Raw genomic sequence first — 17,379 nt, forward strand, 5'->3', positions numbered from 1 at the left:
CAGTAGCAGTTTAATTTGGGTAAACAGGAACATTGTTTTCCACTGTGTCAATTTTATAAATTTGCCATCATACTTACTTCCATTCTACATTCCAAAGTACTTTTTTGTCTTAACATAATGTCCCTGTATCTATTTACTGCCATTCTGGAATTATTCCTAATATCTCTTACCCCACCTATTACAGCGAGGTTACTTGTCAGTGAAGACTGTACATACGCCTAAACCTAGAATTTATTTATGACATTTGTTTGCCCAGAAAGTCCGACTGACTCACGAGTACATTTTCAGGGGGAAAAAGCTCCACTTAACAGAGAAAATTAAAAAAAAAAAAACTCATTACATAAGAAACAGCTTTAAATTCTTTATATCAAAAACAGTCAAACATACTGTAAGGCATAGAGAGATTGTTACAGAGAGAACAATGAGAAAAAGCAAAACACTGTATACAGTTCTGAACGGCATCCTTTTGGCAATTCACAGTAGCAATTAGTAGAAGTCATGTGTTTGTCAGCTGCAGTGTAAACAATGTACCTTGTACTATAGCAATTCTGCTTATTTGCTGTTGATTGCTCATAGATATCGTCATCTCTTCTCGTTTGGTTTTGCATGTTTAAGACCTTTTCATCATGTTTGTAAAATGGACTGTGCAAATTGGGGATTTCTGTACGCATGCTGTTGATCATATTTTGGTTTAATAGCTAAGACTGTTAACTCTTTTCTGTAATATGCACGGTTTGTCCTCTAAGCATTAACTGATTAGATTTTTTTTAACGCCTCACTTTTTCTGCAACATTTTTTAATTTACATATTTTTTTTGGGGGGGGGGGGGCTTTTCTCACTGGACTTCTGCTAAAAAGGTGCCCCATGCCCAGTCGTACCATTGCAGTAAACAAATGCTAATAAATAGCAACTGTCTGAAAGTGATTATTAGCATACATACCCTTCTGTAGTGAAAATCATCACACCCTTCTGTAGTGAAAATCAGCACACCCTTCTGTAGTGAAAATCAGCACACCCTTCTGTAGTGATTATCAGCACACCCTTCTGTAGTGATTATCAGCACACCCTTCTGTTTGGCTTACAATGCTTAGTTTGCTTTACGTACTTTCATAGTTTCTAGTGTAATGTTAATCTCCTTAGTCTCATTCTATCAGTACAGCCCCTCGTACTCCTCAAAATGGTGATTCTTGTTTCGCACAACCTTTCAGCAGTCATAACCATTTTACATTTGAACAGGTCTGTATTGCAGAGCTAAATGTTAATGGCTATTGTAGGTTTGGCAGAATACATTGGGCCTGTAAGAAGATCATTTTGATGTGATCAGAAACTAGTTAGATTTGCAAAAGTATCCAAAGGATGACCATAAATCAGGAAAAAAGAAAGAAAAAAATGTGTGGCAGTTGAAAACCAATAATTTTGTCCAAATGCCAGCAACCACACTACGCAAGTCATAACCTGCAGTTTACTTGCCTGTTTGCTCCATGTGTGTCGTCTTAAACATGTACATGTGAAAGTGCATTATCCAGTACATCACAAGAGCATTACATTATAAAATAGAGATTTTTTTAATGCATGCCATTTTTAATGACTGTGTATGATTCTGTGAGTTATAAATAACCGCATATAATAGCCCAGTTTGGATAAGTTGCATATTTACCCACTGATTGGGAGGGGTGTCACTAATTTGAAATGTTCACTGCTGCGCATACTAAAGCTATTCCCACATCAGGTAGTTGGATTAAGTTAATTTTCCAATACTGGTGCAGCAGTGCATCATGGGAGTGCTCTACTGAATGTGCCTTCCTTCTTATGAGGTGATTAGCCAAGGCCCAATCTACTTGAATTGATGGTAGCTCAGGTGGATATAAAATATCTCCCTACAGTTGTCACAGAGTACAGGGTCTTTGTTTAAGCAATCAAAGTAACCTCCTACAATTTTTTTTTCAGCATTCCTTCTCTCCTTTTTTTCTTTGTTTTTCAAAATAGTTAATATCCAACACAAACTTTAAAGTCTATTAAAAAACGTACTGCTTTGTTTCTTACTTGCTAAACACATTACCTTTCAGGTAACTGCTTGTGCTTCTTATCTGATTTTACTAGAAGTTTAATTGTAAATCTCCAGAAAAATCTCACATTCCTTAATATACCCACATTTTTTTTTTCTTAATTAGTTTCAGTTTCTATTCCCTGCCAAGGGTCAATTTTCAAACATTTGTCCCTAATGTTTACATTACAACTATCCCAGGTTTTTATCACTTTTACATGACGTATCCATCATTTTTATTTTATTTTTTTATTCTCCTTCCCATTTTCATCTCTTACATTTCCTAAGTTGTATCCATTTGAAAATGTGTTCATATTTGCACTTAATATTTATTTCCTAAGTTGTATCCATTTGAAAATGTGTTCATATTTGCACTTAATATTTTAATCATATCTTTTTCTTTATTATAAGTCCCCAAAGCAAATGTAATGAGCCCAAAAATACTGGATTTATTAAACCCAACCCCCTCTGTCTTTTATATTGCATACTGTACCTCTTTTTACAGCATTTTTATATAGAACTCTAAACTGCATGAAAAATAACGTCTAATAGATCCTTTTCTACCTTGCCTAAATAGCTTACCTTTCCTAATATTATCGACTGTCTTAAGTAAAAATTTTTTTGTTTTGTTTTTGCAAAGTTTAATTCATAATTTCAGTGCAACAATTAAAACCTTTACATCTTGTATTAAACGGATTGTACTTGACAATGGAAAGATTTATCTCACAATTTAATGCCCAACACTTCTGTATCATGATTGGTAATTATTTCTACTAATCCTTTTTTTTCTACTCTGATGCAACCATCCTCAGAAGAAAACCCAAATCCTTTATGATGGCACTAACCCATATACCTTGTTTTAACTATGGTAACAGTTTCATCTGCATAACACTTTGTTTTATAGGCAATCTCAGTCCCTGTAAATCAAATTTGCATCGCAATTATTTCTTTGTAGCTTTTCTTTTGCGGCAGTTAGTTTTGATTTGGTGTTTCAGACACATCAGGCATCCCTGATGTACCCCAGTTTTAATATCTGTGCTTAGCTAACTATTTGTTAATATCTTTGTAGTTGCATGCCGATGAAATTGGCATTCAAAAATTTACATTTTTATCTGGAATATATTATTTTAAAATTTTCCATAACTGATTGAGAATGTAACATGAAATCATTTTGCCTTCCATATGGTTTTGTGCAGTTTTGTCTAACTTCCTCTCTTATCCTTTCCTTTTATCCCGTATACTCCCATTACCATTTGCCTGTTGTATGACCTATTCGTAACTATTTTATAAACCACACTATACATTGATATGTGTCCGGTTACAGCTACTTAATAGTTTATCACTTTTTTTCCAGTAATACTAATACAAATTTCTCGTAATTCTGTATGTTGATTCATCCACTCTCATATCACTTTATGAAAACATTTCAGTTCTTTCTTGCACATTTTGCTGTAAAATGAGTAGTTAATACAATCTTCCCATAGAACTGACTCAATCCTTTCTCCCTGCTTTTTTGAACTTACTCCATAGTAATTTCTCCTGCTTAGTGTATCCGTTGATTATTTAAAAATCTTCAACCCCTCCCCCATTCTGCATAATCTGTTTCTGTGCATACATATCTTCAAAAAAAATTCTATAACTTTAATTTCTTCTCTCTTATTAACTGTCGCACCTTTCTCGTTCTGTACCTCCATTAGCATATTTTTATTGGGCATACTTACTAGGTCAACACACCACAGTTTTGGCAGCAAGAAACCTACTGCAAAGGGTCGATATCAAAAGCACTGAGATGAAACTATGCATGTGAGAGTAAAATCCTCACCGCATGCAACCAATGAAAAAAATGACATTGTTTTTTGCAGGGGGGCAAGCCCCCTTTTCACCCACCACACCCCCTGCTAATTATATATAGTAACTCCAAGATCGTAAATCCCCGGGGAAAGGGAATATTCCCTCACCCAGGGATTGTCGATCTAGCACAACTGTCGACTTTTTGCAGTTGACTTTCTTGCTGTTGACATTATGGTGTGTTCGCCTAGTGAGGTTTTACCATTTCATTATACTTTGCCTACGTAAAGGATTAATCTCTTCCTATCCTTTTTGTCTTCATAATATGTTATATGTGCTCATTCAACTTTAATATTAGCATTTATCATTGCCTTCTCATTATTACCTTTGACTTCCTCTAATTTCTGACATTCTTCATAAAACATTTTACATTAAGATACATAGTCTGATATTTTATTTTGTAATCATCCCATTTATTCTGACTATAGTACATGCTTTAAACTTTCTTTGAAATTCGCCGTGTAAAGCAGAGTACGTTGAGAGTACCTTTTATTTGCTCCCACTCCTACTTTTCTCCTTTCTAGTTGGCATTCTGATTTACAGACCTGAAGCCAAAGGCAGTTTTAGAAGGGAGTATAATGGGTTTAACAAGTGGCACATCAGATGTGTTCTTAGAATAGCAGATGTGTTCTTAGAATAGCAGATGTGTTCTTAGAATCGTCATTTTTTTCAAAGACCTGTCCTGTTTAGGACTACACTTAACTCCTCTTTTTCATGTTTAGATCTCATTTCCCTCGTAGTGCAGACATGCTTTTATGTATTTTTATGCTTGGTGCGGGGTTGTTAAAATAGCTTATGCTTGGAGTAACATGTTGCTTAAACGTTTATGATGTGTGTGTTTCTGTTGCAGGGCTCCAGAGTACCTCAAGCTGCAAAGGGCTAATGAGAAATGGCTAATGAGGAATCATAGAGCTCTACACACGGTTCCAAATTTCGAGCAAGCAACACCAAAATACTTTGAATTTTTACATTGCGGTTGAAATACCATTGTACAGCTTCAAAGTAACAGGGTTGCATATTTAAGACTGGCAGTTAAGTGCCTTGGGGTGATGACGGTCATGTGCACAGTTGTGTTGGGTAAGCCAGTCTTCCCCATTGTACACAGGGGACCACTAAAATCTAATTACTTTACAAATGTTGGAATGCCCTTTAGCACAGTCTTGTAACATGTCACCACTATCGCTCAGACCTAATACTCCATGTATGACTTTTCCTGTCACACATGCACTATTGCAGTAGTTATACGAGTATTGCTGCGGAGCCGTCCAACTTCAGGGGACATCAGCAGCTAAAGAGCAGGCTCGGCCATGTTCGTCTTGTCCCCAGGATGTCTGACTTTGGGGGATATTGGTGGCTGAGCAGTAGGTTCAGCTTGGATCACAAATTTGAATCCCATTAAGCTTACGTCAGGAATTTATTTATTTAGGTGCAAAGTGTACACAGCATAATGTTGGAAACTTTTAGCTGTACTCCCACCTGTGGTACACATCAGGGTAATGGAGCTAAGTTTTAGGATTAGGGTAGTTCTGCAGGATAACTGTCTTCAGTACTAACCCATTTTTTCAAAATCACACCTTTGGTATTATGAGGTAGTGTAGGAACAGGTAAGACTACAAAGCTCTGCATTAGAATAATTTCGGAGTTGAATTTTTGGGTGGTCTCAGAAGGTCTGGAAGGGGTTGTGCATTTCCATTAGTATGTTTTTCTTGGAGATACTGTATCAGTGTGTGTAGAGTTTTAAAGAAAGATTACCTGTTCAGACTTTGTTAGTGCTATTTGAAGCTCATCAAACCTAACTGGTGCTGTAAATTGTTGCACTTCATTTGATTTTTTTTTGTGGGATATATAGCTGTACATGTACGCATTGTATATAATACACAATGACAGAGGCAGCAGATCTGGTCAGGTTAGAGGCAAGCTTGCTTTTAACGCAGTTTCATTGCTTGAGTACATCTAGAATTGAGAGAAATACTTTCATAAACATACTGGCCTAAATTTAATTTTTGAAGAGTATCTGCATTTTTACTTTTTCCTTTATTATAACCCATATATGAACTTATCGTAGCTTTAACTTTTTTTCTGATTTAAATGAGTTTAAACCTGCCCATTAAGACTGATGTCTGGCTATGGTCACGACCAACAGCTATACCACAAGAGAGTCAGAGGCAGTAGCAGGTGTCTGGTTTTCTATTGTCTGCATTTATGTTTTGTACATATTCTTGGCAAACTGTCACCCTTCCTAAGTGCATTCTGTTGTGTTGTATGCATTCTATTGCATTCTTTGGTTGAGATTATTTTTTTTCCTTGTAGTGCATTGAACTTGGTTGTTCTGCGTAGTGTTTGCTACACTCACGAATTTCTGGAAAAGAAAAGGATTAATTTTCTCTCACGCTCTCATATCTAATGGTTGAGATGTAGGTTAAGTTTAAAAGTACACAGTGAAGTGTTGAAGTCTCGCGGCCTTTTATTTATTTATTTTTTTTAAACACATGCCATTCAACTTTTTAAGTTATTGCAATATTTTCCAGTTGAAAAATTTCCAGTTGAAAAATGTAATGTCTTAGAGTATTGTGATTACAATAAGGCATTCTGGGTAGCTGTCATTGCACATTAGTTCAGACTAATTCATGAACAAACATGTTTTCACTTTTTACAAAACTGAGTTTATATGCTTCCAGTAAAGCAGTATCTGTTAAGTTTTGTACAGTTGCTGCAAGTGTCATCCGTTAACCTGCTAATTAGCATTTCTTGATTTACCAGGGATTGCTTTGATTAAAGCAGTCCTAAATTTTTATAATGTTATGTTTAAAAGTTCTGTTTTCCCCTCACTTTCTCCGGCTTGTCAACTATGTGCCAACAGTCAAAGGGCATTATTTTCATTGCATTTGAAAAAAAAAATGGTCGCATAAAGTAGATGCCTGAAAAGTTTAGTTGTATTGTCTTTAGCTCTTGGTTTTTGTTAAATCAGCACTCCTGGAGGTTATAAATTATTTTATCTCTTGGTATACAGTAACCCATTTTAAATGTTGTGTACCTGCAGTGCATGGTCTTAACTCCAAGGATAGGCTTTGCGTATGCACTTGTTCCAACATTCCTTTCTCTTTTGCAGAATCTAAAGTGCTACCATTCACTTCCCTTGACTATGTGATTTAATGACGCATTAACACTGTGGTCTTTATATTCTAGAAACTTGATATTTGTATTTCATTGTGCTTTTTCAGTGACTTTCATTTATTGGTTCTTCGTGAAAAAGACTACCTGGATAGCAGGCTTAACAATCCCAGTCCCACATAGACCTACCACAACTGCAAACCAAACACATAAAAACACAAAGACATATCCGGAGGCACTAATAAAAAACTTACCAAAACAACAGAGGCTCCCAAAGCAGACATCCAAAAATCCACCACCTCAAAACAAAACACATGCAACACATACTGTAATAAATCAGTGTGTCAACCAATCACAGCCCTTAAGGCCAAACACCTTGCCTGATACACCTAGTCAGACACACTGATGTCCCGCTGACCAGGCTGAACAAGGAGAAGGTGACTGTGAGCTGTCTTATCGGGAGCTAGGATCAGACACACAACACATGCACTCAAGTCACTCCAAAGCAAGTACAAATATGACTCCGTCATTGTCCATGCTGGTGTGAATGACCTGAGACGTACCTCCCTGGACTACATGAAAAGAGACATAGAGGAGCTCTCCGATTATGTATCCCAGGCTGGTATGACCCTGACCCTGAGCAGCATCTTGCCCTCACCAAGAATGATACCACAATACAAAGACAAGATGATCAGCTTTAACAATTGGCTCAAGTACTGGTGTCATTCTAAGGGGATCCAATGTCTGTCTGGGATGACATGTTGGACAAGCCACGCTGGGATGGCTTACACCTGTCACCACTGGGCTTCCGGATATTGGCTAAGGCTCTTGCCACCCCATAGTGCCTTTTAGGCAAGGCTCAAAAGACAAACCCACCTCCTTAGAAAACAAAAATGGAAAAAAACTAAGGGTAATGCTGCTCAACGCCAAAAGTCTAAATCTCAAGATGCAGGCACTTGATGCACTCCTCATCATGGAGAACATCGACGTCTGTGCAGTAACTGAAACCTGGTTCAAGGCTCCTGAGAGCACCCCAGCGCTACCAGGCTATACCTCGTATCATGCTTTTCGGCCCCAAACCCCAGGCCGAACCACAAAGGGAGGGGGAGTGTCAATATTCATCAAGGACACCCACACCTCCAGGTTAGTAGCAACACATGAAGCATCAGAGACCATACAGGTGCAACTAACCATAGGCAAAACTGCTGTACAACTGGTAGCATGTTACAGACCACCCTCCCAATCTCAAGAACCCCACTCAGCCTTCCTGAAGACATTGGAGGATATGAATGTATCACAAAATACCATCATACTAGGAGACTTCAACTACCCAAACATAGATTGGGTACATTATTCTAGTCCTAATACCCTAGCCCAAAGGTTCCTGGAATTCATAAATTCAAATGCACTGGAACAACTAGTCACCTCTCCCACTAGGGAGATAATATACTAGACCTGATCATCACAAACATGGGGACAAAATGCTCCACACCGAAGTATACCCCTCACTAGTGAGATCTGACCACAAACTAATCACCCTGGATATACATATCCCACCTCCACCCCCAGCACAAAAGACCACAGTGAAAAACTTCTCAAAAGCAGACTTCACTCTTCTTAAGACTGAGATGGTATCCTTTAAGCCCACTGTACCAGTGGATACCACATCCCACAATGCCGAATCCTTCACAAATGCTTTCTATGGACATCTCTAAGAATGCATGGATCATGCAATCCCAAACAAATCCAAGTCCCTCTCCACCAAAGGTAAACGTCCTGTCTGGTGGACCTCAGCCATAAACAAATTGTATAACAAAAGAAGGAAGCTACTGCACGTCAGAGCAAAATCCCATGAAGGGAAGACATCTCTGATCAACATTAGCAGAAAACTACGTTCTCTCATAAAAACATCCAAGGCCAACTTTGAGAGAAAAATCACTAAGGACACTAAAGATAACCACAAAGCCTTCTTCAGCTATGTTAGAAACCTGGGCGGAAACCCTCAGATATGCTCAGAGTTGGTTCAAAACAACAGAAAATACACTGAACCCACAGATATTGTCAACATTCTGGCTGACGGGTTCAGTGCAAATTTCTCCCCTCCTTCACCCCCAAAAGAAGAAATACTTATCCCAGCTGAATGTAATCTCCCTGTCATCTCAGATGTCCAAGTGAGAACCGCCCTAAACAAAGAAAAAAAACACAGCATCAATGGGACCTGACGGTATCCTGGGTTGCGTGTTATGTGAACTCCAAGAGGAGCTAAACCCACACATAAAAATGCTATTTAACCTTAGCCTTACGATATGTACCTGAACACTGGCGTACAGCAACAGTGGTCCCACTCCACAAGGGGTGCCTCTACAGACCCTGAAACTACCCCCATAAGCTTAACCAGCCTGGTCTGCAAAGCTATGGAAAGAATCATTATGGAACTCATAAACAGAGACATAGGGGACCTACAGACACTTGACCCCACCCAGTTCGGCTTTGTAAAGGGCAGATCCTGCCTTTTAAACCTGGTTGACTTTTTCAAACAGTCACTAGAGCCATTGATGAGGGCAAAGCAGTCCATACAGCATACCTGGACTTGGCTAAGGCCTTGACACAATACCCCACTCAGGCATCATAGATAAGCTCAACAGCTTAAAAGTAAACACTTATGTCACTAGATGGGTTGCAAACTGGCTAAAGGACAGAACCCATAAAGTTAAAATCGCTGGAGCAATGTCAGACTCAAAGCCAGTCACAAGTGGTGTCCCACAGGGATCTGTCCTGGGACCCCTCCTGTTCGGCATTTATTTCTCAGATGTTAAAGCAAACATGGGAGGGCTGTGGCTGACAAAGTTCGCAGATGACTGCAAACTAGGCGCCATAGTCTATACACCAGCAGACACACACACATCCTACAAAAAGGCCTCACAGAAACGGACAACTGGTGCCCTTAAACTAAATGCCAAAAAATGTATAGTCATCCCCTTTGGGAAAAACAAAGTACCCACAAATTATCATATAGACAGCAACCCACTGAATACGGAAAAAGTAATCGGAGACCTAGGAACCCAAGTCGACAGCGACCTCTCATTTGACACCCACGTTGCCAAAGTGGTTAGAAAAACATTCTACCTTGCACACCTCATCATGAAGGGATTCACATCCAGATCCAAGGATGTCATTGTACCCCTATATTCCTCCCTCATCAGACCCATGATTGAGTACAATGCCCCATTTGGTATGTACCTCACCCGGCATTTGCAACTGCTGGAGAGACCACAAAAGTACCTCACCAAGAGGATCAAGGGTCTCCAACATATGTCTTATTCTGCCAGACTAAAGAAACTTCAGCTCTATTCAGTAGCATACCGCCTGCTCAGAGGTGATCTCTGCCTGACGTACAAGGCCATGTCCAATCAGGATCTGATGGACATGCTCCACCTCAAAAAATCCAAATCCATCAGGACCACGAGAGCTAAAGACTTAAACCTCGGCACAAGTATGAATAGGACATGCTGGAGGGATAGATTCATAACCCAGAGGCTTCCCATGCTTTGGAACAAGATCCCAGTTCAGATAGGCAGAGCACTGACTCTTCAAGAGAAATCTTGATGAGTGGATGGGAGATCGTAAGTTTACCCCAGGGGTCACATCTGTGTCACTGCTAGACAGGGGCACAGTAAACTAATTCTGTTATATAAGGGGACCTTCATTGTGTCACTACTAGACAGAGGCACAGTATTCTAAATTTATTCTGTACATTTTTTGTACCATTTCATGGGGTGGCAAAAGCCACATCACTATGGTTAGGCTTACAAATGCCCCAGGGCAGATAGCCTAGTACTATACTATGAAACTATGAAACAAGTCTTCCAAGTCAAATTTTTTTTTTTTTTGTTTGTTTTGTTTTACTAGAGTATTCCAAAAATCTAATTGTAAGGCATCATAGTGTATGACATGAACTGAAAGGGTCCATCTTTCTAGCGAGATGTTGCTTGTTTTCTCAGATTGCACTATTATCTGATATTTAAGACTTCCTCCCCTACATAACATTTTTATATAGGGACAAATCTGTGTCGCGTCTAATCAATAGTAACACCATTTTTTGTGTTCTTTTACAGGTGACTATTATATTTAAAGCTTTCCAAGAGTGTACAGATCAGAAGGTATATCAAGCTGTAACTGATGACCTCCCTGCTGCCTTTGTGGATGGCACAACATATGGTGGGGAAGGAGATATGAAGAGTTTGTACATTGTGGAGAAAGCTGGATGGAAGCACGTCGAGATGTATGCTAGGTACATCGGGACTACAGTGGTGGTGCGTCAAGTTGGACGCTATCTCACTCTTGCAGTGCGGATCCCAGAGGAACTAGCTATGGCTTATGAGGAAAGCCAAGACTTGCAACTCTGTGTCAATGGCTGCCCAACAGGTGAACGAATTGATGGGGAGCACTTGCCTCTTCCCATGGTAGCCACACAGCAATTTCATGGTAACACTTTGGAGAGTGCCACAGCCAAATGCCACGAGAAGATGGAAGTGAAAGACATTTATTTTCATTCTTGTGTCTTTGACCTGCTCACCACAGGTGATGCAAACTTTACTGCAGCTGCCTACAGCGCTCTGGAGGATCTGAAGGCTTTGCATCCCAAAAGAGAGCGGTGGTATATTTTCCCAAGTGATGCAAGTTGTTCACCCTGTAACGATCAGTGGTTGCCTGCTTTTTATCTTGGTCTAATCTCATTCATCCTTTCATTTTTGTAGGGTTTTAATTTGTTTATAAGGAAAGTGTGAAAATATATATTGTCATAATATATTGATAAAAATATGTATATACCATGTATATGAAGTGACATCTCTCCTGCAAGGTCTATGAGATTGTATATATAAGTATTTCCATGGATGTTGTAGTGTACATATTTACTGTATATTATTTGTTTTAACCGTTTTTGTGTACAGTATGATGCCCCTTCATTAGGGCTTGTTATAAAGCACTTTATTTTTTATTGTTTTATATTGGTTTGTACAAGTGTGTACACAGTGTTCTCTCTAAGATACTGAACATTAAAATCTTAAATGTTTAACAGGAAAAAAAGTTTCATTTTGAACATGCAAGTTTGTATGAAATCATAGTTTTATATATTCTTACATGGTATTTGTGTACATAACTATTTAGAAATCTGCTTAGCGGTGTAAAGATCCATACATTTTTAGTTTTGCTCAGATTCCTTATTTCAAAAACAAAGTACTTCATTTTTTAATGGGGTATTACTTGGACAGTGATTGTTTGTATACTTTCAGGAAAACAGGTTTTGTGGTGCTGATTGCTTTTTTTGATCAACCATTTTTATGTTTCTCAAAAGATGTGTTCAATTTTAATGGTTTTACCAAAATGTGGCATTCACAGCGTTTGTTTTCTGGATATTTTTAATCACAGACTGCCCATCTGAACCTATGAGCACTTTTCTTTCTGCCTGTGAGCACTTTTCTTTCTGCCATACCTGTCTTTTATTAGCTTTTCTTGCGGTACTAAGAACTCTCGCTGTCCCATTCCTGGGTAGCTGCATTTATTTGCAAGAACTTTGCTCTGGCTGTAAAATGAGTCATTTTTGTAGATACATTCCTCACTTTTATTTTTTACTGGATTTTTATCTCTTAGCTGAGCTAAGTTTACAGTGCTTTAACTATGCTGAATGATATGGTTTTGACAAAGAGCCTAAACTGTTTTTTCAGCTCTTTTATTGCACTTTTTCATAATTAACAAAATGTGCAGTCAGAATTTAATGTTGATGCAAATAACTTTAATCCAGATTTCTCTGTACTTAGTCATGGGTTTCTTGGCTCAGTAACAGTGTTGACTTTGAAATAACTTTTTAGTCTTGTAATGTCAGGACCACTTTACTTTCTCAGAAGTAGAAAATTCTTGCCAGTGTCTCTTGCTAATGAACTATGCAGTGTAATTAGAAAATGCTTGTTCCAAGCAGATGATACTGAGCCGTAAAAAAAAAAAAAGTCTACATAGCAACCTCTTCTACATTTTTGGCACTTTCACTGCTCAATGTACCTGTCTACTGAGCTGTAAGATTTCAGATTAGTCTCCCCACAGAAAGTAAAATGCAGCTTGTTTCTAGCCAGAGCAAATCCATTTAAAAGTAACACAGGCCATGTAAAACAGTATATGAGCAGTGTAACTTTACAAAATCTGAAAATTTGAAAGAGTTCTTTTTCCAAAACGTCATAGCCACACTTTGCCACTGATTAGCTAGACATACAGTCATTTCACTCTACTTATGTCCCTTCAAAACAAAACTGGCTGTTCTGCCCCCATCTCAGAAATAATTCCAGTTCAAGCCTGCACATGCTTTTCATAAGATGTCTTCCAGATGTTGGGGAAAAGCACTGTAGCAATTTGCAACAGTGGCTCAGAGTTTGACCTTCAAACTTCCAATTGTAGGGGTCAGCAGGGGCTTGTTTTTGTTAGAGGCCCTGCATATAATGGAACTTTCTCTCTGCATCTTGGAGTGAGTCAGATTCCTTTTCAGTAATGTAGCAGTGAGCCTTCCTGTGCGAATATGTAACATCTGTTACCATGTTTGACTGTCACCTCTGTTCCAGGCATACTAAGGCTCTTTGTGCATTTGATTAACGAATCATGGTCTAGCAAGAGCTGTAAAGTCTTCCTTCCTTCCTGTTTTACCGAAGTAACACAACTCTCTGTGTGTTCCCTACATTTGTCTTCAGAATGGTGACGAGGGCTATGTATGAAAACAGAATGCTTAAGTACATAATGTGTAAGCTTGGGTGTGGGGAAGGTTGCTTCCTCTGAGTGAATCTTTCTTAAATCAAGTGTTCGCACTGTTGCAATTATGTAATACCAACGGGAGAATTTACAATTGTGGAAGTGTTTTGGGTGGGAGCAAAGTCTGTACATAGAACACATCAACATGCTTAGTTTGTAAATGCTTAGTTTGTAAACATGTTCAGCTGCATCTTAGAGGGAACACTTCTTTTTTCACAGTTTAAAATTGTTGACATTACATGGTTTGGATTTGCTTTATTAGCTTCATTCTCCATGGATTTCACTTTGATGTGGTTTATTGAAACCCTGTAGATAACCTATGTGTTAAAAAAATGAGTGTTCACATTGTAAATACCTAAATTATTTATAAACTTGCAGCCCTGATAGAGGAATAAAGCTACATTAACATGTTGTGGAGTTTTGAAATGTGATTGTAGTGCCACCTAGTGGATTTATTCATGTTACATTTTCCATTGTAGCTAATGGGGAAATGTGTACATATCTTTAAATAAATTGAAAAAGTGAATCGGAACTTTAACTGTGTGTCGAGTTCATCAATTAACTGCAGACAGTAGCAAAAGTAGAGATTATAGTTTTCTGTTTGAGAGTAAATGGGAAAGCAGAACCAAGATGAGGCCTACTTTAGTCTTATGATAATGTGTTATTATAGCATTTATTTTCTGAAGACACCGTCTGCATTTGTTTTTTTAGACCCACTAGGTCTGTGACCTTTTTTCAGAGTGGACCCAACGTGGTGGTCATACTAACCAAAGGGGGAAATCACCAGAGAAAATTCCCTTGCTGACTTTCAATAAGTGCTGTAGGATCTTTTACATCCACTTTCGTTACTACCAACTCGGGCAGATGGGCTCTCTGCTTAACATCTTAACTTTTCCAAGCATTTGAAAAGAGCTGTCATTGATGGATGAGCCTTTTAAGGTTCTGTCTTGGAAGTTATGTAGAAAGCAAATATTTCAAAAAATATTAGAAATGTTTTAAATTACTCTGCTTTTAAGACCTAGGAAAGTGTCATTTGAAATAGTTTGCTGCCTGTAAATTGCTTAAGGTCATTTGTCCTGCAGGGGAAGGTTTTTCAGCTGTAGTGATTTGAGTGTGTACAAGTTCTGGTCCAAATTAACTCTTAACTGAGTTATTGTCCTATTCATTCTTTTAAAATGTTCATTATAGTTTGTGAGTTTGCATTTTTTGCAGATGTCAAAATGTGGTAAACATTGGAGATGAAAAGATAATTAGAGTGCTGGAAAATATTTTGCAGTAGTTAACCAGTCCTATCTACTTTTCCAGCACTGTAGTGTATGTGAATCTGACTACTGTTAACCCATTTTAGTACACTTTTTATTTCCATGCCCATTTTAGTTTTGTCTTCTTTTGCATACATTGTCCACATGCTAATTACTTCCTAAGCTTTTTTCATTGTTACAGTTGTCTGTGCCAGGAAGCTACAGAAAGTAATAGATTACCTTGCAGCATGTTCTAAATTATTTTACTGTTACTTTGACCTTGCAGCGTGTTTTAGAAATTATTTTACTGTTACTTTTAAGCGTAACCAATATTGCATCATGTACTGTTTCCTGGCCTTTCTTGATTCTTTGAGGTATTGTGGACAGAATGTCATAAAATCTGGTCTGTTCTCAGAAGTAGAGGTTAATTTGAGGAGAATTTTTCTTAGTAGGTAACTTCATTGTCCATGTATTATAGCAATCAAAAAGAAATGCACAGAAAGTGTTGTCCCATTTCATGAGTAAATGCAGCCCATCTGTGCTCTTTGTCTCTGGATACGCTCTTTCTTTCTGGCACTTTTTATTTGCCACCTTAGTGTAAGGGAAATTCAGTTTGGAAATCTCCAGGTGAGGGCCACCTCTGCTCTCTCCGTTGATCTTGCTTTAGATGGAGAAGTCTTGGCACATTTTGGTGTTTCAGGATACCACATCAGTTTCATCAGCTTCTACACACCATCTGTGTATCATGGTTAGTGTCTTCCACCCCACCAAGACTGATGCCCTCTAAACATTTCTGCTTACAGAATTTATACTGACTTGCCTTTCTAGTATGGAGCAGACGCATACTTAGCCTGGCTCATTCAGCGATTCAGTTTATAACCAAGAACTACTTCAACTTGCCATACCCCAGACTTTTCTCTAGACCAAAGCATCTTTCTTCACCATCAACCAAGGTCGGTGTGTGGCTATCCCTGTGGTAATTCTTCAGAGGCAAGCTTACAAACTTAAAATCCTGCTGGCCACCATAGGTTGATCTTGGTGGTATAGGCAGACTTCCTTCAACCACGTGTGTTAGCTTTTTACTTGAGACTACAGACTGAGGTATTTCAGCATGGGGTCCCACATTTAGTGTTTTAATGTGCTTGGCAGTCTCCCAGTCAGTGAATACAAAAAGTCATGATGCCAGTATGTAGGCTGTCAAACGTCATTAAAACTGAGAAATGTTTGCCTGTGACTGTGATTCCTGTACTGTCTAGTTGGCATCACTTTAGAGTCTATCCTTAGCCTAAGAAAGCAAGCTGAACCAGGTCGTGAAGGAGAACCTAGGTATGGTTTGTAATTGTAGAGCTGAATGTTATCCTCTTGGATTCCTGACTACTAATCAAATTGAGAAATGTCACTTTTCACAATATTTCTTTGAAAAAGTCAGTGTCTCAAAACATTGCCATTACAAAACAATAAGTTATAAGTAGAGTCTTGAAAAAATAAACTTATGAAAATGTTTTCAACCCCCTCCCTCCTCCAGTGCACTTGCCCAGTGCTGGCGTGAGATTTAATTTATTTTATTGAATTTGTGAAGCAGGGTAGAGCAGCCAGGCAAGCATATGAACAATTTCGCATTATGGATGGATTTGCAGGCGTGAGCTACTTTTTATTATAGCATTTAGAAACAAAGAAGAGGTGTGTACAGACATATGACCAAGCATTATGGAGAGATGTACTTTCTATTACAGAATTGAAAAATGGTTGTATTTGTATATAATGAAGTCCCAAGTATGATGATGAACGCACCTAACCTGTGTCAATAAAGAGTATGGTTTTGGAGCATTTGTTTTCATTTGCACATTTTGGATTCTTTCTCGACTGGAACATGGATGCTCTTTCCGGTCCTTCAGTTCCTCTAGTTCCTCTTCCTGCTGTACTTAAGAAAAAGAAAACTGCTAGGCAGCCCTTGCCAACACCACAGGCTCAATCAGTGTCTCACCTGCTGGTGGGTTATTTTGCAGTGGCTATAGGTTGTTCCTCACACCACTCAGTGGTTTGTCTGGGACACTGGTGTGGTCTTTTCTGCCATTCTGTTTCATTGCAGTCTGTTCTAGTGGCCTTTCTGGGCATGGGAGAGACATTTTCTTCTGTTATGGGAGTTTTGACTAGATGTTCCTCCCAATGTGGCCTGGGTAAGAAACCTGATTCCTGGGTAGAAACGCCATCCTTAAGTTGGTCACCTTCTAGGGACGTCCCTAGGAAAAGAAACAAAAACTAACATATTGTATCTAACAGTTTTTTGCTAATAAGAACAAGATCTGATGCTATCCGTGTTGATGTTTTTCATCTTTCACTGTT

The 17,379-nt window shown here is 38.6% G+C and overlaps 1 protein-coding gene across 2 annotated transcripts in view; it reads left to right on the top strand.

Moving 5' to 3' along the window:
• RGMB (repulsive guidance molecule BMP co-receptor b) overlaps positions 1 to 14,333 on the top strand; it is a 68,703-nt gene extending 54,370 nt beyond the window's left edge. For both annotated transcript variants that reach the window (XM_044063872.1, XM_044063871.1), the window contains exon 3: positions 11,119 to 14,333. In XM_044063872.1, coding sequence (XP_043919807.1) covers positions 11,119 to 11,760 — 642 coding nt within the window. In that variant the 3' untranslated portion in view covers positions 11,761 to 14,333. The remainder of the gene's footprint in view (positions 1 to 11,118) is intronic.
• Positions 14,334 to 17,379: the final 3,046 nt, after the last annotated feature.

The sequence above is a fragment of the Protopterus annectens genome, chromosome 2.part2 (assembly GCF_019279795.1).
Source record: "Protopterus annectens isolate FY-2018-M chromosome 2.part2, PAN1.0, whole genome shotgun sequence".
NCBI classification, from domain to species: Eukaryota; Metazoa; Chordata; order Ceratodontiformes; family Protopteridae; genus Protopterus; species Protopterus annectens.